The sequence below is a fragment of the Trachinotus anak genome, unplaced genomic scaffold (assembly GCF_046630095.1).
Source record: "Trachinotus anak isolate AG129_WGS33_773 ecotype Australia unplaced genomic scaffold, CSIRO_AGI_Tana_v1 ptg000014l, whole genome shotgun sequence".
Taxonomy (NCBI): domain Eukaryota; kingdom Metazoa; phylum Chordata; class Actinopteri; order Carangiformes; family Carangidae; genus Trachinotus; species Trachinotus anak.
The window spans coordinates 21,851,873-21,872,539 of NW_027273865.1; the positions used below are offsets into that span (position 1 = coordinate 21,851,873).

At 42.8% G+C, this 20,667-nt stretch overlaps 2 protein-coding genes across 6 annotated transcripts in view; one reads left to right on the forward strand and one right to left on the reverse strand.

Annotated features, from left to right (window-relative positions):
• The window catches only part of ssh2a (slingshot protein phosphatase 2a), a 29,819-nt gene extending 27,315 nt beyond the window's left edge, over positions 1-2,504 (forward strand). For all 3 annotated transcript variants that reach the window (XM_071496479.1, XM_071496477.1, XM_071496478.1), the window contains one exon: positions 237-2,504. In XM_071496479.1, coding sequence (XP_071352580.1) covers positions 237-1,925 — 1,689 coding nt within the window. In that variant the 3' untranslated portion in view covers positions 1,926-2,504. The remainder of the gene's footprint in view (positions 1-236) is intronic.
• A 1,499-nt stretch (positions 2,505-4,003) lies between these two features.
• Positions 4,004-20,667, reverse strand: part of ankrd13b (ankyrin repeat domain 13B) — a 46,178-nt gene continuing 29,514 nt past the window's right edge. For 2 of the 3 annotated variants that reach the window (XM_071496489.1, XM_071496488.1), the window contains exons 8-16: positions 20,115-20,181; positions 18,696-18,777; positions 16,785-16,849; positions 15,429-15,565; positions 13,456-13,613; positions 13,001-13,189; positions 12,206-12,369; positions 8,348-8,424; positions 4,004-6,000 (exon numbers count right to left, since the gene is read on the reverse strand). In XM_071496489.1, coding sequence (XP_071352590.1) covers positions 5,799-6,000; positions 8,348-8,424; positions 12,206-12,369; positions 13,001-13,189; positions 13,456-13,613; positions 15,429-15,565; positions 16,785-16,849; positions 18,696-18,777; positions 20,115-20,181 — 1,141 coding nt within the window. In that variant the 3' untranslated portion in view covers positions 4,004-5,798. Of the gene's footprint in view, positions 6,001-8,347; positions 8,425-9,041; positions 9,077-12,205; positions 12,370-13,000; positions 13,190-13,455; positions 13,614-15,428; positions 15,566-16,784; positions 16,850-18,695; positions 18,778-20,114; positions 20,182-20,667 lie in introns of all 3 variants that reach the window. The other variant, XR_011693456.1, reaches the window with a different exon arrangement.

Sequence of the window (20,667 nt, forward strand, 5' to 3'; positions counted from 1 at the left end):
AGGAGAGAAGAGTCAAGACAGAATCGGTTTAACACTTGTCTCCTCTGATTTTATTAGTTTGTATCAAGTTAACCTCTCAGTGGTATTTTATATAGTTTAAAAGGTTCTTCAAAAATATAGCCTTCCTTTAATAAGAGGAAAACTGTCACTGCTTCACAAATACACAGACAGTAGAGACACAGCATGAGCCTATGACTAATACAGTCTGTATGTCTCTTTTGATCTCTGTCTCTCAGGCATCTCCACAGTCTGAAGACAGTGTTGACAAAGCCAGCCCCGACCGAGCTCACCACCCTCCCCATGACAACGGAATATCAGTTCGCCATATTGTCACTGAGATCGAAGCTATATGCCACCCTGCGTCTTGCCTTTCTCCTACTCCGTCCTCCAGCTCCTCGTCGTCGCTCCCCCCATCCTCCCACAGCCCTGAGCTCATCCGGCCAGAACATCAGGAGGAAGCAGAGTCTTCTGAAGTCACGCACGGCTCTTTAACTCCGCCTTCACACATACAGTCTCCCTCCATGCTGCCGTGCGACTGGCCAGCGGGCTCGGTGCGGCGGGCCACCAAGCAGCTGGAGCAGAAGCTGAGGCAGGAAATGGAGATGGCGGCCTCTCAGCGATCCCCACTGCATTCCCCTGGCACTGAACACCCTCCTGTCAGACTGTCCCTCTGCTCCCCAAGTGCTGAGCATCCTCCCCTCCGCTTCCCTCATCACTCCACAGAACAAAGGATCACTCAGGTAGAAAACATGGCTGTATCCGCTAAGTCCAAAGACAGAGAGGAGCATACAGGGTCACAACATGAGCCTCAAAGACTCGACTCCTCAGGCACGGACTCACTCCCAGACCCTTCCTGCTCCCTCAACTCAAATATCAGCCAAGTCTCTGGTGCTATACCTGCCACTGTGCACACATCCATAGATAGCCATATGCTGACATCATCACTTGCCTCTACTAGTCAGTTAGTAGAGTCATCTCTAAATACCTCAGCCCAATCCCAAGGACAGAGCCAGCTCCACAGCCAAAACCAGCAGAATCAGACCCTGCCCCAGGCCTGTTCAAACCAAATGACTGTGGATGGGGTGACAGTGCAGGAGTCAGACGCAGATGGGAGACTGGAGTCCAGTTCCCAGGGCAGGGGAGGGGGCTGTGGCCCCAACTGTGATGCCCAGAGCAGGCTGGCTCGTGGCAGCCAGGAGCTGGAGAGGATTCAGCAAACGCTGAGAGAGCTGCAGGCTTTCCTCCATGAGGGCGTCAGCCTGGAGACAACGGACAATGAAGTACAGGAACTGGAGCAGCCTCAGGGGCTGAGAGACGCTATGGACACAGAGCCAGGACCTTGTAAAGCGGCGAGTTCTGAAGAGACCCCTCCAGGCATGGAAGTAGGGCAGCGAATTCGAAAGAGACGAGAGGGGAAGAGTTTCCTGGAACCAGCAGGATGGCACAGAGCCATGGAGCTCGAGGCTCGCATCCGCCAGGCAGGCCTCACCCCCCCTTCTCTCATGAAGAGGTCAGCCTCCTTGGCTAAACTGGACTGTCTAGAACTGTCAGCTAACGACCTCAGTGACTTGGACCTCAGGCCACACACCAGGACAACATCAGCACACTCCCAGGACTCTTTTAGCACGTCCCTGTCACACCCTGACGACACCTGGAAGAAGCAGAAAGTGTTGACTCGAAACACATGTGCTGAAAAGACAGTTTCCCCCTGTGACGGCTCATCCTCGCTACAGTCCCCTGGCCCCTGCTCCGCCCCTCACTGTCTTCCAAAAGAAGAGACAGGTGAGAGGGAGGAGCCAGACGGCAATGGGAGTGGTGCGGTTATTACATCACGTCAGCAGGGGAGGGGACACTCGAGACGTTCACGCAAAGGGTCTGCTGAGAAAAAGCAGCGAGCCGTCACTGCTCTATACAATACCATGTAACCTCAGTGCAATAGAGTGGAACTGACACAACTGGAGCTGTGCACGTGGGAGTGGCTGCATGATGTGTATGAATGTGTAGCAGGCAAACTGTTGGCCTTGTGTAACCTCTGATGTATGTACAGTCTGTAAGATGATGAACTTATGTTTGCATGTGAACCACTGGATGTGCTGATCCGACTGGAGTTCAGGTTTGTATGTACAGTAATGAAATATGAATGTCTAAACCAAGACTGAACAGGTGCATACTGTATGCACTCCACTGTGTCTGCGTCTCTTTTTTTTTTTTTTTTTTTTTTTTGTTTTTGTTTTTGTTTTCAGTGTGTGACCCTCGCATTTCTAAGGCAACAGTGAGAGGGGTTTTTTCTCACAACATGCACTTTACTGTTTAGGTGATTTTCTTTTAATTTGAAATCTGTTTCTTACCCCGTGGAGGATTCGTTTGCACTGATCTCAGTAGACTTGTCTCTGTATGAGTTGGACAGTCATGTCTTTATTCAGATTTTTAATTGAACCAGGACAAAGCTGATATGTTGGTTTTTTTATTCAGTGCTTTAGCAGTCAATAAATAATGCGAGATTGTTTTGACTGCAGTGACATTTTTCTTGTGTTCAGTCTGACTGCTTCATCTCACAAACTACACTTTACTGTCCCCTGCTGGCCAGGCAGAAAACTACAGTTTTAAACATCTCCTGAGGCACAAGAGAAGATGGGGAAAATGAGAAAAATGTAGTGAAAGTGTGTTACAGGAATTTTATTTTGGAAAGAAAACAATTAAAATACTGCAAACCCTCCACTGTGGTCACATTTTCCCACTTTTAATGAATGGCAATCAACCCTTTAACCTTAGAGTTAATAGGAACACACTCTGTTCGTCATTTTTAACTACAGGTAACTGTCTTTGCACAAGTCAATCCCATCTCCTCGGGGAAATGATCTCAGTGCAGTTTATTTCAGGCTGACATTTTACCTACTGTTTCATGTGGGTAATTAAACACGGGGATGTAGGCCACCGGGGCCCCTGCTGTGACACACACACGCACACACACACACACAAATCACACAGCAGCACTGAACTGGAAAGAATGGCATTAAAGAATTTGACCAGACTTAAAAAAAAAACAACACAAAAACGGGCAATTAAAAGAGACATCAAACTCATAAGCTTCATATTTTCTAATATTCTGGGTTTGAGTTAAAAGTTTAAGTTTTTGTAGTGAATCAAGAAGAAAACAAAAATGATTATTTCACTTATTAAATCCACTTCAGACAGAACAGACAGGTTAAAGAAGGGTTTTTTGTTTTTTGTTTTTACAGTGCATGCCCCAAATTGAACTGACATGAACAGGGAACTAGTTGAAACAGTGAGGAATAAAATCAGTGGAGCAGAAGAGAGAGGGTTAGAGTGAGTGTTTGTCTCCCTGGGTGTGATGGCTGAGATTGGCATCTGTCCTCTTTGCATACTGAAGCTCTCTCTGACAGACAGACACACACACACACACACAGCGTGTTTTTATATCTGCTCTTTACAGATTCGCTTCACACACACTTGCTTCCACCGCCCTGATGTTATTCATAATGTCAGGCTGAGTGAGAGCAACGGGAGATGTTGCGGCTGCACAGTGCTGTGCACACATAGAAAATAATTTCCTTTTTCCTATTCTCTCCCACCCACCATGAAAGCAGCCTGGGTGCACTGAGTGGTCTTTCTTAAAGGGTTCAGAGTCTCTAAGCTGTCCTTTTCCTTCCTGTCACGCCTAAAATAACTACAGGCTAAAAACCCCCTTGGATCTGGCTGAGGCGCTGGGAATCCATGTCACAGGGAGGATGATGGAGGTGGAAGCTGCTAAAAACAGACCAGCCCTCTCTGGTGCTGACTGACGCTGCAGCTCTCCATATCTTGTGAGAAATTAATTGCTTTTGTCACCGTCCTTCAGTGGAGAGATTGGAGAGAACCAGAAAACTAACTTGGGAGTCAAAGCTGCAGCTAGCACTCAGGGTGGCGCGGGGGGGGGGCAGGTTTAGGGATTTAAATCATGTGAAAGCTGCAGCTACAAAATAACCCAGTCTTACATTGCTGCTCCAAAAGATGTTTCTTTATTTGAATCATTATCTGAATTCATCTCCCAGCATACACCATGAAAACATTCGGCTGCGTCTCTTTTCTGCAACATTATTTAAAAAGTAAAAAAATGAATTTTTCTTTTTTTTTTTTATGAACCAGGCAAGCTTGACTATGAATTACAGAGGAGACAGAGAGGTGGTTCCCCTCAGTTTGTGCTGATATTAGAGTGTGAAAGTTTTACATTTCTTTCAAAGAAATAATATAAAAAGAAACAGAAAAAAAAACAAGCTGGTCCTCTCCTCCTGTCTCTTGCAACAAAACATGTTTCTCATGGTTTGGATAGCCTTGAGCCCTGCAATAAAAGTAACTTACAATTGTGAGAACTAGAACAACTTTGATCAATCTTTCAAATCCTTTTGTTTTTTGTCGGGTGATTTTACACTTTTTGTTTCCAGCATGTTGTGGTGAGGAGCTAAGATGCTCTTTGGGTGCAATAAAACCTAACGATGCTGCTGATCACCTCTACAGTGACTCTTCCAGGGTTTATTGTCCCCTCGAGCGCCTCCTCTGGTATTGCAGGTCTCCAGGCTGGACTTGAAGTCAGACAATACGAGCCTCATATGGGTGCAGACCATGCTGGAATATTGTACACACACTGTACCGTGACTACACAGAAACACAGAAATCATCTGCTCATTAAAGGCGAGAAGATGCAAATATACAGAAAATCTCTTTCAGTTACATTTCTACTCCACAATCCACTTACAGACCACAAGCGTTGTCCCTTTATTGTTTGGATTACACACAAGCCTGTGACAAACTCATTGGCTTTCACATACAGTATAGTTGGCACACCAAGTGTTTATCCGGTAGTCTCGTCATATCTGTGCTGCTGCAAGTCTAACGTCAGGCTAAAACTAGAGCTGGCCTGAGTTTACTTTGTGCTCAAACTCGTCATCTACATCCATTAACAGTCATATATGTGATCCACCCACAAGCTAAGTACAGTACATCTGGATTTTGTGCAAATCAAAAAAAGAAATGTACCAGTCCCTTTTTTTGTGTTTTGTTTTTTTAGTTTTTTTTTTAGTTTTTCTTTAACGTTTCTCATTAAAAACTGAGGAAGTCAGACGGTTTGTCGACATTCAACTCAACTTGACCAACCTTTAATGAAGAAGGTTACAGTATTCTCCACGCCGCAGGCCCTGACTCGTCACTGCTCCTCCCACACAATCACAGTTAAGACTGAAAACCACACAACTCAGTGGCACAAGGACTCACAAAGAGAGTGTGTGTGTTAGTGCTGGAGCGGAGAGTTGGCCTAACACACTACCTTAACAGGACAGAAGGTGACCTGTCGACCCCTGTGTGAGAGCTGGTTTTAAAACACACACACACACACACACACACACACACATACACACAGATACACACACTTGCAAACAGACAGAAATACACTCATACAAGGAGGCATTCTAAACTTGTTGTATTGGATGTATTGTTGGTTGTAAACTGGCACTGGTCAAGAAAAGTACCATGTGGCACCAGGAAGAGGAAACGTGGTGTCCCTCTCTGGCTGTCTGAGGCCTGGACAGCCGTGTCACCATATGGCTTCGTGGGAGAGGTCTGGTCAAGGCGATGGGAGAGAAAGGAGGAGGCGATTTGATCGTATGAAACCACTAAGATGATTATTTCCAGCCACTTACAGAGTGTGCTTAAAGTAGCCTTTCCTGCCCTTTTCTCCCATGTGTCCTTGGTCCAGATCCCTCCCTTCAGACCCCCACCCTCCGCCCCGCTGGGCCACTCAGCTCTCATTTCTCCATGAGTGACAGCTGGATGATGCGCTGCAGCTCCTCCTCCTCTTGCCGCCGCCGCAGCTCAGCCTCTTCCTGCTCCCGGGCTGAGATCTCCATGGCGATGCGCAGCTGCTCGTCGTAGCTGCAGGTGGTTGGCTGCTTTTTGGAAGGGGTGGAGCAGAGGCTGGAGGGGGGGCGGGGCTTGTGCTGCGGGGTCCTAGGGTGGGGAATAGTGAGGGAGATAAAGGACAGAAGACCACAGGTTGAAATACCTTCATGAGTAGAAGTACGTTAGTCTGTGGACACATTGCTGACCCTGCACAGGCGTGAGACAGGGCTACAGTAGGTTCAGAATTTAATTGAACTTTTATGGTGACACATTATAAAATGCAGTTTAGACAGGGTTCATAATTTATAATCATTGGTTAATAAATCATTTACTGATGTCATAAACCTTTACCAAGGACAACTTTTGTTCCTAGGTATCTCTTAAGTGCTTTCCCTCCAACTGGCAATTCAACCTCTTCTGGAGAAGAGCTGCAAAGTGTTTATTCATTTACAGCAGTAGAGCTGATGGATTGTTCTAAGAACTATTTACCAATGATTAATTCATGTTGTAATAAGGCAGATTTTGCTTTTTAGAAATGAGAAACATCTGACTCTTTAGCTTTGACTTAATTTACATTTGTAGTTGGATAATTGGAACGTCATAAAAACGGTCTTCACAGTAGCACTGAAGAGGTTATATAAGTAAGAGACAGACACAGGTAACACTTCACAGTGCAGCCTACAATTTACAGTGTCAATTTGCCGTATGAATCAGGCAGAAATAACATATTTACTGGCTCCCCCTGGTATATAAATGTAGGTACAGTGGAAGAAAACAAGACTATGGGGAATAAGGCAGTGTTTTCTGTAATTACTGGGTATCTACAGGGTGTAGAAGTGGGGGGAAAAAAACAGAAGACTGGGGAAGATGGTGTTAACAACCTTTTTTTTACTGTGTTATGAAAGTATCAAAAGGAGAAGAACAGCCAACACCTCTTATTCCTACTGTGTGATTAAAAGATCTAAAATAATAATTACTAGGTTCCTTAATAAACATTAAGGCCATGTTTGATTTATCTATATGTTATACTACTACATTATTTAATCGTGTTATAGTTTGTTCCTCTTGGATGATAACAGAAGCTCTCCTTGGCTGTATATGCTTGACAAAGGGACGTCTGTTTTCTTATCCAGCATCCCTGTTAGGAGCTGTCAGGTAGGAGAAAATTTCAAAAGTATAGTCCCATTTCTTAATCTAATGAATTCATTCTTTATTTCAAATCATATAATAAAGTAAAAGACGTAAATATGAGCTAAATAAATCTCTGGAGTGTGGTTGTAGCTGTCTGTGAAGGCGCAGCTTTTTAGATTGTATTTTCTGTGATGAAATGCTGAGCTTGTCAAGCTAATTGGTCTGAAGCTAAGTTGTATTTGTGCTATTTTTACATGTTGTTCTTGAAAAATAAATAAATAAAATTCAACCATTAAAAAATAAATCTGGATCCTCTGCCCTTTATTAATAGTTTACAACATTCAGAGGCTGAGCTCGCTTCTCATGCAGGTTGGAGAAATTTTTCACCACCGTGCATCCCAGAAGTTAAATATTACTTACAATTCCTAAACCTCTTGACACAAAGAGGACAGGTTTGAATAACTTTAGTTAGAAGAGTCAAGGATTTTCTTGCCAAATTGCACAAACTTTTAAAAGTATTTAAGTTTACTCATATTTGCTATAAAAGTAAATTATGTTTAGTTCAGTTTTAGTTTTTTCACACTCGACAGTGTTTCAACATCCAGTTTCCTCTAACATTAGAACTTTGGCGTAAGTAAACATTGCAGTAGCAACGTCTGTATATCCATCCTCTCATCTGCAAATAGGGACGACGGCGAGAGAAAACACAGTCTGAAGATAACAGGCTAAAGTCAACAGCAGCACTGTCGACTGTGAAAGCAGCAAACTTTCTCATCCTCCCACTCTCCCACTCTCTCTCTCTGTCTCTCTCCACAAACACAGACACACTCAGAAGTGAACAGTAGATAGGAGATGAGGGGAGAATAGCAGGATGGATCAGAGAACAGAGGAGGGGAGGACAGGACAGGAATACAGGATGTGAGTCAGGGATGGAAGGAAAGAACTGCAGGATGGAAAAAATACAATGGAAGAGAGCAAGACACTGAAGAGTAACAATACATAACAGAGTTGAGAGGAAGTCAGAGACAATATGGGTGAAGGAATGACAGGATATATCACTTCTGTCCTGACAGTCATGGAGATTTATGTTTTCTTGAGGATTCTTGCTCTTTTGAAGATAAAAGTCTCATTTATTTTTAACAATCGGTGCTTTAATCCAAGTTTATCTGCAGTCCCTCATTGATTTACTGATCACAGAGGGGTTAGACTTTGGATGGAGGAGAGGGACGTGATGTATAATTTTCAGAAGTGGGCGGATGAAAATGAAACACAACAGAGGAAGACAGGTGAATGTCTTCAGAGAGGAAGATATTTGAAGTCTGACCTCTCCAGGCGACTCGGGTCACAGGAAAGGGGGTGCGTTCCTGGCTTGCTGTTGGTCAGTGCCTCCCAGATGGTCACCTAGACACAAAGAGGAGGCCACACAGGAAGTCAGAGAGCGGGGGCACAGGAAGTGCACAGACAGAAGCGTAGACAGGCACGTGAAACGAGAGCATCCTCTCTCCCTACAGGCTTTCTCCTGTTAATGTATGCTAAAGCACCTCTCAGTCCCACACAGCTCGGAGACAGCCAGCGCGCTTGATTGAGAGTTATGAACTGACTGAATGTAAACTAAATAGTGCCTGACTCTGGCTGTCTTTAGTGCACTCGCCCAATATTAACACAACGATTGATACTGCTATTAATATTGATAAGAGATATTTTCAAATCAAGCTTAACATTCCTACACTGTTATCAAACTGTAAATATTAATGTTAGAAGTTTGGTGGTTTTTATATGATGTCACAACAAAGTCTTTAATATCTCAGTTAATGTTATGCTTACATGGTGAAACCCGTTTAAACAAATAATCACTAACTTCACTGACATACAGCAAACATCATGCAGAGTGGTATTCCAGTGTAGAAATATTGGCTGGTTTCAGGGACACAGTGGGTTAGGGGTAATGTATGTGTTGGAGCCCACAGCCCATTTTTGCTGTAGGGCCCACAAGTGGGTTAATATGGCCCTGCTCCTACCTTCTGTCTGGCCCCTGGTCTTAATTCAGCACACTCTGAAAATCAAGTTAGAGAGACTTGAAGTTTAGTTATTATTACAAAGTCTGAGAGTGAAAAGAAGAAATGACTAAAATCACAAAATCCGTCTAATAAAATGAACATGTCATTATTGTCTGTCAAAGAGGCTGAGATATTGAGACCTTCAAAGCACTGCATCCATTTCCCAACATGCAGCTTAAAAGCATCTTTCCATAAACCTGGTGTCTCAAACTACCAGCCTGGGGGCAAGGCTGCAAAATCGAAGGACAAAAGGGTTGTTTACGTTTGACAAAGCAAGCTAAATCTAACTGCACAACTTGTCAAATAAACACATTTGCAAGGACCCACACCTGTCTGATTTACCACAGTGAACCAGACATTAAACTGTGTCTGTCTGACTAAAAAGAAGTGGACACCCCATTAGTTTTCCGTGGACTTTAAGTGCCTGCTTTCCGTCTCATTGGCAAGAAGACAGCTCTTCTCCAGGGATACAAGCAGGATTACTCTACTAAACACAAAGGACAGTACAGAGGAAGAGGAAGGGGAAAGACAAGCTGTTAAGAGCTTAAAAAAACAAATAGACCAGAATCTTTATAAGTGTCTCGCCCTAGGAGAGAGCAACATGGCCAGTGGGCCTGAGTTAGAGACCCCCGCAGTAGACCCCGTCTGTCTGGCAAGCATCCCCGTCTTTCAAACTCCACACCTCCAGTTTGTTTTTCTACAGTGTGTGCGATCTTTTAACACCTACCTTGCTTCAGAATTAGAGCTGTAAATGAAAGTGTCGTCGCCTTTTTCATCATCGTTTGAAGCAGCAGTACAGACAGCAGTCTGCTGGACATGACTGTACAAAGTATGACACAAATCCTGAGCTGCGGCCTTGCCTCTTTCTCCTTTATATTCTTCACCTGTATCCAAGCTAAGAAAACTCAGAGGATGTTCTCTGGCCTGTCTCACTGGGCCTATTTATATTTCTCTTTCTGTACCTTTGAAAGAAGACCAAGGACAATCAGGACCAAGATCTCTGGGATTTCAAAACAGCACCTATCCAGAGGCAGTTATTGAATGGACAATTTTGGGTCTGGGCTCCTCACATCACTGGAAATTTATTCTACTTATTGATTTTACTTCAGTATTGATTGTTTTTATTTTAAACTTGGTCGTTTTTTGTGTCTGTTTGTCTGGTATTGCTTGACTTATTGGTAAATGTATTGCTGTAATTTTTACTGGGTATTCCATAGGGATAGTATTGTGTACATTTGGTGACATTACAACATGACTGTGAATCTTGGATCCTGAAAACTTCAATTAAATATTTTTGCACTAGGAGTCACATAGGAGCATATTCATGTACAGGTGCAAACGCTACAATATTCAACACAATCAAAGGTGGGATAATTGATTGTTAGCAACAGCCATTTCCCAATCACACCGTAGCAACCATCACCAGGCATGGCAGGCTAAGAACTGGGAGCTGTAGTAGGAGCGATACTCTGCATTTAAACCTGCATTAACTGCTTTTTTTAAGTCACTTGGGGGCAGCAGAAACAAAGTTGTAACTGGACTGTTCCACTGTACAGTGCTACATTACTGAATACATCCCGGACAGGTGACTGAGTGAGTGACAGACTTAAGTTTGTTACACCATTGATCGGCCGAGTGTTAGACTTCTCCCACTGACCGTTGCTCTTTCAAAACGATTTGACATGAACATTTTCTATTATATCCTCAGGGGGTGTTCACAGCAGATCCACAACAGATCTAGAGACTTTTTGGACAAACTTTTGCTACTCCATTGAGTCACCAGAATAGCCCCGTGAACGCAGTTATCTGCTCCTCTGTTCAGTAAGTGACAGTTTGCTACCCAGACAGAGGCTGTGTGCTGAGTGAGAGACAAAATAAAAAAGATATTCTGTCGCTTTTAAGTTTCCTTCTGACTGATCATTTTACAGGTACATAAAGCCAAAGTCACAGCACAACTATTTTGTCAGACAATGTTGCAGTTATAAAATCAGGATTTTCACAGTGCAGAGCAGCAGCTTGGAAACGGTCGGAAGTGACTGCTGGTTAACATGTTGTCTTAATGGGCTGTGTTCCCGTCACTATTTCGTATTTTCAGTTTGTGCCATTATGCAAATTGATAAAGGGCTGAAACCAGCCGACACCATGCAGAATGCAAATATGACACAATAACATCAAGAATATGTTTATTCGTGTATTACGTCATCTTAGTGACATTTAGCAACTTTTCCAGCAGGTTTTAGTTACTTTCCATTGGAAGTAGTTGTTTACAGTGGTTTCAAAACAGTTTCAACTACATCTTCAATTTTGTGAATTGAGCACACATAGTGCAGCCATATACTCGGTTTTAACCTGGTCTTTTTAACTTGATAGGGTGAATTTATCAGCAGTTTCTTGTTAACACACGGTTACGGAGTTAAATTAATTCATTTAGAGGGGTGTTTCAGGCCATCTGCCAAATGTCAGTAATAGCTCTGTTTTTGGTCTCAACCAGCTACTGAGCAAAATACCTCACTTTTCACCTGCTAAATGCTTCATGTTCACCAGCAAGTCCTTACCTGACGTTTGGTGCAGTGGGTTTATCAGAACTTTTTCTCTGAAAACAGCTGGTCGCTGTGGCTGAAGACAGCGCCATGAGAGCGCTTAGAGGGAACCCAGCAGCTAAGCAGCCAAACAATGAGCTGAAAATTACTATAAAACTCTTGTGAAGCTGAGAGAAGCTGCAGATTCAGCTAATGTAGGTTCATCACTGTGAGAGACCCTTTTCATTTTGTCACATATTTTCTGCATCATTTGTGATATTGCCGTTATTAAACTATAGATTACAGTCATTTTAAAGATTTTGGGAGGGTGTTTTTTTTCTTTCTAGCCTTTCCAAAAACCAAAAAGAGAGAAAAAAGTGTAAGACAGAAAAAGGAATAGTTCAGCTACTAACTTAGCTAACATTAGCTAGCTGTTAAAATCTGCCAGTGACAGTTGATTAAGATGGAAAAATTGAGTGGTAGCTTTACGTCTGCCACCATCATCACTGTAAACTACATTTGAGCCAGTCAAGAACAGAAAGAAAAGCTGGGGCTTAGCAAAAAAAAAAAAGAACATAATGTCTCAGGAGTCTACAGTCAGCCCACCTGATCGTACTCGGAGCCGGCCTCCAGCAGACTCTGCTGTATGGCGAACTGCAGCAGGTCCTCCTCCTCCTCCCTCATGCTGTCTCTCTGTTTGCCACCTAGCATGGTGTAACCAGGCGGGGGCTCAAACACACATGGGGGAATCTCTCCGGCTCGACACGACACTACAACACACAGGGGAAAGCAAAAGGGCAAGAGATGGGGAAGGAGTGTTATCTAAACACCAGACTGAAGGAGGAGCACGGAAAAGGACAAAGGAAAGAGCAAGTCCTGAGTGAAAGGAAGAGAAATCCAGACTTAAACAAGCTGTGATGGGTCATTATCCCTCAACACTATTGTTGGTGTAATATATCCACTGCTCAGCTGTGTATGTAACTCAAGGTTGGACAGTTACGCAAGATAACACCAAGAATTTGTATAGAGGTTCCTTCACAATAAATTATATCTGTCCTCCGCATGGCTGCATATTTAACCATGGCTGCTGGGCTTCTGATCGAGTAATAGGATGATGAAAGTAAGCCATTATCTTACACACAACATGACGGACATAACCTTGCATTTGAAGCCAGTGATAAGCATGGCTCATAACTCTATCAGGCGACTGCAAATTCTGCTTGTCATCTGAAGTACGGCCCAGGTTATGCAGTAAATGTTAGTGAAGATTTATAGGCTACAAGAAAAAAAAACAGACTACAAAGTTCTACAGACTGATACAAATCATCAGCTGTGGAAGCAGAAAGAAGAAAAGACGACACTATAATAGAACAGGAAACACTGTTGGGTGTGTGGTCTTACTGGTGGAGCTGGAGCTGGACACACTGGAGGAGTCACTGCCCGGGGATGGGGTGTCCGTCCCTGGGTTGTCTCTGTGTCCGTCCCCCTCCACCCCGACCTCGTTGTCAGCACGGACACCTGTCCCCTCCTCACAGCCGTTCAGGTTGCTGAAGGTGATCCTGGCGTTCAGGATGTGGTAGAGAGGGATCTCTGCAGGGGGTGGACAGAAACAGACGAGGAATTTCCAATATGACATTTTTATTGCAGTTATCTGTTAATTGTGTCTTTGTATCAGTCTCGTCATCCACTTAACGATGCGTGTCCTTATTTTCAAATTTGCTGTCTTTTCTGTTCATTTCTTTCCATCCATCTTTGTATCTACTCATTAACTACCCATCATCCCTTTTATTTAACCAGCCATCACTTCAACCTCCCTCCCTTCATCCTTCCATCCATCTCACTCTCCCCACGCTCACCGATCTTGACAGGGAAGCCAGGCGGCAAGCGCAGAGTGATGAAGTCACGCAGCTTGGCGAACAGGGCGTTCGAGATCGCCATGAGATCGATGATAGGCACCACTTGTTCTGCCAGGGACAGAGGATGGGACTCACACAACCACAACTTGGCTTTAAACCTGGAAATCAACACACGCACAAAAACACAGTCTGTGAACACACTGGTAAGCTATAGGAAGAGTTTGTTGATGAATATTACCAAATACAATTCTGACTTAAGTATGAAAGCAATTTATGCCCTCATTCAAGCAATTAGTTCTCTGCAACAGGAACACAAAGACATTGATTACATCACTAACAAAGTCTGTCCACAAGCCGCTGACTCGTGTTCAAATTGGACCAATCAATGCTTACATTTTAACTTGTCAATAATGAATACAGGATTAAGAGGCAGCTCTGCAACCTTAAAGACTTCATCCTCATGATGCTCCGTCACTTTTTATTAACTGCTGAACAACAATGAAACTGACTGCAGAAAATTACAGACAGGCTGAGAGTCAGTTAGAGGAAAACGGGGCAGATGACTGGACAGCAAGTTGGCAGGTGGAAGAGAGAGACTGTTGTTGGCTTCATCCATGAGACTGACAATGTGACTAATGGGCGTGACATTAAAATAAAAAAAAACTAGCTACGTTACAATAAATAGCATATTTATATTAATCCTGGGACTCCACTACAGTAGCTTAGCATAATTCACAGTTTCAAAAAAATGCCTGTTCACCAGCCCCTCAGTTGAGCTGGGCTCTTTTTGCCCCCCCCCCTCCCTTAAGGCCCACTTTCTTCTGTTTGACCCTGGAAACCTGCCGAGCTGCAGCACCCAGCGTTTGTGAGCACTTCTTCATCTGCTTACCATTCTCGAGGTTCATGAAGCAAACTGTAAAACTACGTAATTAGTAACTACAACTAACGAGCATTACAAAATTAATTGGATATGGCAAATTCTCAGATCCATCCGTGTACATACGAGTTTGAATCTGATCCAAAATCTGAGAGACAGCACCAACATTTGGAGCAACAAAGATTACAGCAGGACATCTCTGGTAAATATTATACATATTATCTGCCTCTTGTGTGACATAACACTTCATTTAATCTTTCTAACGCAATCCACATTTTATCTTTTTCTGTATATGCCACTGTAAATAGTTACAAGTGTGGGACATGCACCAAAATGCCCCTGCTGTCAGGAAATACTAAAAAGAGTGCTGCTAATAAAATATTCTGCTTTCACCAAATGACTGTATAGTAAACCTGCATTGTTGGTTATTTGTGTGCTTGGGTACATTAAATGCTGCTAATACCACTCTACTACTGTGGTTGGAAACCTAGAGTTCAGCGCAGACAGACGTCTGACCTTTGTCTCACAGGGATTAGTTCTAAATATGTTCTATTTATTATTTGAAATGTTGGCCACCTGACTGTGACATTATATATAGGACAGGGAATAAGAAAAAGTATAAAAGGTCCTCTTTAAGTGCCTCTTTGATTTCATATTTTTTGCCTCTTTCTCACAGTCTCTCAGGGACACTGCAGGTTTCCTTCATTTTCATTTGTTTTTTTTTCTTTAATCTTGAAGTAAAGATGATTTGTCATGAGTCATCCAGCCAGAGCTGTGTGATAGACTGCAGAGACAGACTGTTTCTAATTGTCTGTCTCCTCCAGTTTTGTAAAAATCTACTCCGGAAATGTGACGGTGTGTGTGTGCATGTGTGGGTGTTTGTTTATTGCCCACTTTCACTGTCTTTCACCTCAGGAGCGTGGTGGTCAGCTGTCATGGACGGCTGATTTTACTCTGCCTCTTTGTGTGTGTGTGTGTGTGTGTGTCTCTTTTCTGCGTCCATCAGTTTGTCAGCTCTGGCACTTGGCGGTATGTTTGAAGGGTGACTTCACTGTATGCATGGCTGCCTGTCTGTTTTCCTGTCAGCCTGTGTCACCTCTGGGTCTTGGTGGTGAGCTGGCACGGGTGGCCGATGTCCCTCTGAGTCGGTGACAAGCCGGGGTTGAAGTATTCCTCAGCCGTCAGTGCTGCGGGGTTGGTCACCGCAGGACTCGACATCTGGGTCACCAGGGCCTGCAGATAGTAAATAATGAATAAAATGATTTTGAAATACTCCCTATATTACTACCCGTTGACAAAGACAGTAAGGCTTTTACTCATTAGCACTAAAACCTGCAGGGAAAAGCACTGTCAATTAATACCACTGACTTAAAGACTACTTTACAAAGTGCAACAATTTTTGGCCTTAAACCTTAAACTTCTTTGTTATTCTTTTCTATGTCACAAAAGAAACTCACCACCCGCTGTGGATTTCAAGGCTTTCCTCTTACCTCCTGACATTTTCAACAGCTCAGTGAAAGAGAAAGCTTTCCTCTCCAGTCCAAAATTGAGAACAAGTGACAAAGCAGTTCTTTTACTCCAGTATTTTACATCACTACTGTTGATGCATCTCTTGGGTCACTGTGCAAATTAGTTCCTCATTTGTTACCTCTTGAGTGTGACTTTAACAAATCTGTCACTGTCTCTTTACCAAAACCAAACCAAACAGCTTTACACTTGCACAAAATATCTGCAGAGCAAACATCAAACTACAAAAAGCTTCTGCTGAGCAAACATTGGTCTGGAGTATTGAAAAGAGCAGAGGCAACAATGAGGGTGAAACGAGTAAAAAGACAGAATACAGAAAGAGGGTTAGGAGGGAGGTATGAGTCATCGATGCTTTCCAGCAGAAACAAATTAAAAAACATAATCAATATTTGAGAACAGACTGAAGCTGCTGAGTGATTGTTTTACTCTGCAGGCATGCTCTCCTGTTGACACAGCGGACCCAGCAGCCGGGATTCATACACTCACTGTCCATCCAAAGAGGGGAGGCCATGGTTATGATGCTATTAATGAAGATGATAATTCACTCACAAGGGCAATTGTCACAGTGCTGATTGTGATTACTATTATCACTGTGTTGGCTATTCACAGGGTAATTATAAAGACTGTCCACAAATACCTCTCCAGCCCACCAGCAAAACATTTGTATAATATATACTGCTGTTTTAATTTGAAAACCTTCTTCCTCCAAAATCTCAAAAACATTTTGGGAAACCAGAAAAAACGGACTAACCACAAGTTGTTTTTTAATTTATCAGATCAGTTTTTAAGTGGTTTTATGACCTTTACTCAACCCACTGAGTAAATGCAATTGTTTTCATTTAACAACAAAAGACCGTGTGAAAATCCCCAAAATTGGAATCCCTAGCTTTTTAAGTGTTGACATCTAAGTAAACTTCTGACTCACCCCGTTGTTAGGCCCCATGTGTTGCTCCGCGATACCAAGGAAGTTCTGCAGTGGAGTCTTCCCACCTGCTCAGAGACACACAGCAGTGATGAGCTGCACTGAGAGGACGCAGTTACGCCATCACAATGTCTCAGTCCTGTTCGTATGAGTTTTGCAAATTCTACACTACAGATGACTTAAGACCTGGAAAGCTGGTGCCAATTCATCAGGAGATGAGATCAGCTAATTTCTCTCCACCACAACTGTCTGCTGTGTCATTTTGCTCTATAGTGTTTTGCTTAAGATAACTTCTTGCATTTTAATCAGGCTTTTGTGTTGTGGTCTTATGATCTGCTAAGAATCTGAGCTTAAATGAGCAAAGCCATATTGTCATCAACTAAAATGAATCAAAGTGACACGAAAAATGCTTTTATGTGGGAACAAGCCTAAAAATTAAATTTTTTTATAGTCAGTAAATTTCCTGGTATGCATGTCATTGTACATCTCTACTCCCAATACTCTCTTTCTACAGCTAAACTTAAATTTTAATCCACAGTGTCTGAGTGTGCACAATATTAAAAGGCTGAATCAAGGAAAACTGCAAATTAATGCCACAATTAGGCTGCATATGCTTAAAAAAACAGAGATTTCTGTTTTCAGTGAAAAGCTACTGAGTTAGGAGTTTGTTAAACAAGCAGCAGCTATGTGATGTTTAATACACAATTCTTCACAACATGTTCTTCTTTGGATCCTGAAGTCTCTGAAAACTTTAAATCTTCCATATAGAAATTAATATTCATGACTAAATAGGCAACAATCAAAGTAAAAAAAAAAAAAAAATCTTTAGGTAAAAATGATTGAAGGTATTAATGCAAAAACTCATCTTATCTGCTTCATGAGGACAGTCTTGGTATAATTTGATCAGACTGGATTGACAGTGATCAAACAACCCTTGGAGCTTTAACCAGATCCTGGTTTCCCAGAGGAGAGGGCAGTTAAAAATAAAAACTGAAATTTCATGTCATGGGAAACAATCAAAACTGTCCATGTGGGATGAGCAAGAAGGTGACTGAGAAAATAAGATTTAAGCGTCCTTAGAAGCACCCACAGTGATGGTACCCTTCATTTTTATAACGCATGGGAATATCAGCAGCCGCTGCTCCTTTAGATATGAGAGATGTAAGCAGCTTATTAGTGCGTGGCTTGTATTTTCAGGCAGTATCAGTGCTGTGGTTGTCCTCACTAACCACAAAATGCACGAGTGCTAAAAGCAATGCAAAGATCCGCCAGTTATTGTCAGTGTCAGCAGTGTTATAGTGTGGTTTATAGGTGTCCACATTAGACCTTTGGAATCTGCTGTTTGACTCAAGTAGGTATGGTTCCGACTTAAGATATGCTTTCAGCTTTTTACAGTGTTAACAAAATAATGAAAAGTAGCACAAGGGAAGGGCAAAAGGAGTGAGTCACTCATTCAGGAGTCAGAAGCGCTTCCAAGAACACCTCCTACATATTAACAGAGAGCAGATGGGGATTGTGACCCGGGAGAGATGGGCTCTCAGAGGAGTGTGTGATGGTTGATCCTGTCTGACAGTGACAATTCAGGGGAGGGAGGCCTGCTAATCCTGTTTGATTTATGATCTGAACCAGAAAATGAGACAGATCCACAGAGTGAACGTTGCAGGCTGTTAGCCGGAGCCTCGGGGTGAGCTCATTCGGCTCAGGTGAGAGGGATTGCTCATCAGTGACTCTTTCATCAGACATGTCGTAGCACTTAGGCTGGAAGTTACAGCGGCACAGCTGTGATAATGGAGAAATTCAGCTGCTGCAGCTGTGATGCAACCGCACATAAATATCATCTTAATGGTCTAAGAGTTGATGATGCATAATGCTCACTTGGTGGTCAAGTGCAGTTGTCAAAACGAAGCTACTTACCTTTTGTCTTGTTCTTGTTCTGGTCGGACAGATGGTCACTTCTGGTCCTGGTGATCAGCTCCACGTTGGATGCTGCATACACCTGAAACAGAAGGAGGCCGTGCCCCTTTATTCACTTTTCTTCCATCCTACAAAATTTTTTTGCCTTTAAATTTTTTTTATTTTTTTCTGATATAATTAAAATTGAACAATATGTAGACAAGTAAAAGCCTAAGAGTCATTCACAGACAAGGAAATGTACAGTATGTTATCTATACACAGTGATGTTACTCAATTAGACCCCAGAGAGGTCAAACTCCGTGCTAGACCTCTTATCTGCAAACTGCTGTAACACTCATAAATCCTTAAAGACTTATTTGGGATTTGGGATGCGGTGTGTTTTATCGCAAGTACAGTGAAACCAATCACAGACATGGAGCAAATGGAAATCCATTGTACCAAACCACATGTTACAGCCGAGGTTATTCTGGGTCTACATCCAGACAGCCAAAACAGTTCTCAGAAAATTAGGAAAAGTCATGACATAGCAAAGTGAAACAATAATCTTAGGTATGTTTTTAAGTCGTTTAAGAGGACACAGGGTCAGGACCCCAAAAGAGACACCATTAGACTGATGTTGGAGAATTTTATGTATTTTATGTAGCATTATACCGCTAACTCCACATCTGCAGGATACGAGCCAGCCTCTTCAAGTTACAGTCCACAGCACAACACTGGGATTCCTCACTAGTGACCATAAAAAGAAAATACTGATTAAAAATTGAGCAGGACGCTGACTCTGAGTTTACGCTGGACGGCAGATAAGGGAAAGGAAGAGGTAAAAAGCGTCTGTCCGGGAGGACAGATGCTCAACAGGAGTTGCCTGTTTACGTTTGTGACTCTAAATCAATGATGCAGAAAATAGATGCTTTTCAGGCATAAGTATTTTTACTGCAGAGCCTGTCTGAAGTGCTTTTAAACCACTAGTGACAGATGGTCCTCGGTGTCTTACACTTGTCTCCCATCGATCCCTTCAGGGGGTCAAGAAAACAAATGGGGTCAAGGTAATGCATGTGCCTATGATAGATAGACTTCTTTTTTTAACTTGATTTGAGAGGCCACCTGGTGTTGTATATGCTGCTGAATTTTCCTCCTCTGAGGGGAAAAGATTCATGCTGAACTGTTGTACTTAAAGAAAAGGAATCATCTTTAAATGACAGGTTCCTGAAATCTATCTGCCATTATTTAAAAATGTAGGAGGTTATGTCCTCCAGTGTCTAAAGCAGCGGTTTTAAAATAACTTTGGGAATGATTCATTCGGGAAATTAAACTCTTCAAGTGAAGTGGACTTCCAGGAAATATCAAAGTGAGCTCTGACAGCAGTGGTTTCTCTGGACAGTGTGAGAGATCTGGGAGCTGTCTGCGCAGCCTGTTCTCTACCTTGGCTTCATATCCATTCACTGTTTCAGTCTTCTCACTCCTCCAGCCCAGGATACCCGTCTTGTTCCTGCAACACAGATTCAGCACATTTCGGATCAGTTCTCTGTGTGCCCGACTCTGTGCCAGTCGACATATGCTTTCAATCTCAGCTGGACACTGGAGAGTAAAATCCACGATCCCCCCCTTAAATTGCAAGACACAGGCTCTGGTTTTTCTCTTTAATATACAGCCTTAAAACAGTGCAGCCATTGTCCTTGTTTGTTGTCAGTGTAGATCAGCTGTTCGGTGTGCAATTAGGGAGTCTGCCCAGGAGTTAGTGAGGCGTATCCCATCTTCATGATCTATTCACATCACTGAACTCCTTCTGGACCAAACAACAGAAAGTGAGCTTTACAGAATGAGTCCCCCTATTTCTTAACAAATAGTAATATTTGAAATAAGATTAGGTATTTTTCAATATGTGACAATTTTGGGAGAAAGTTTTTTGTAGGATTTTTAGCCATGTTAGTGGTATGGCTCTTGGAATGATGTCAGCTGGATGGTCGGTTCACCA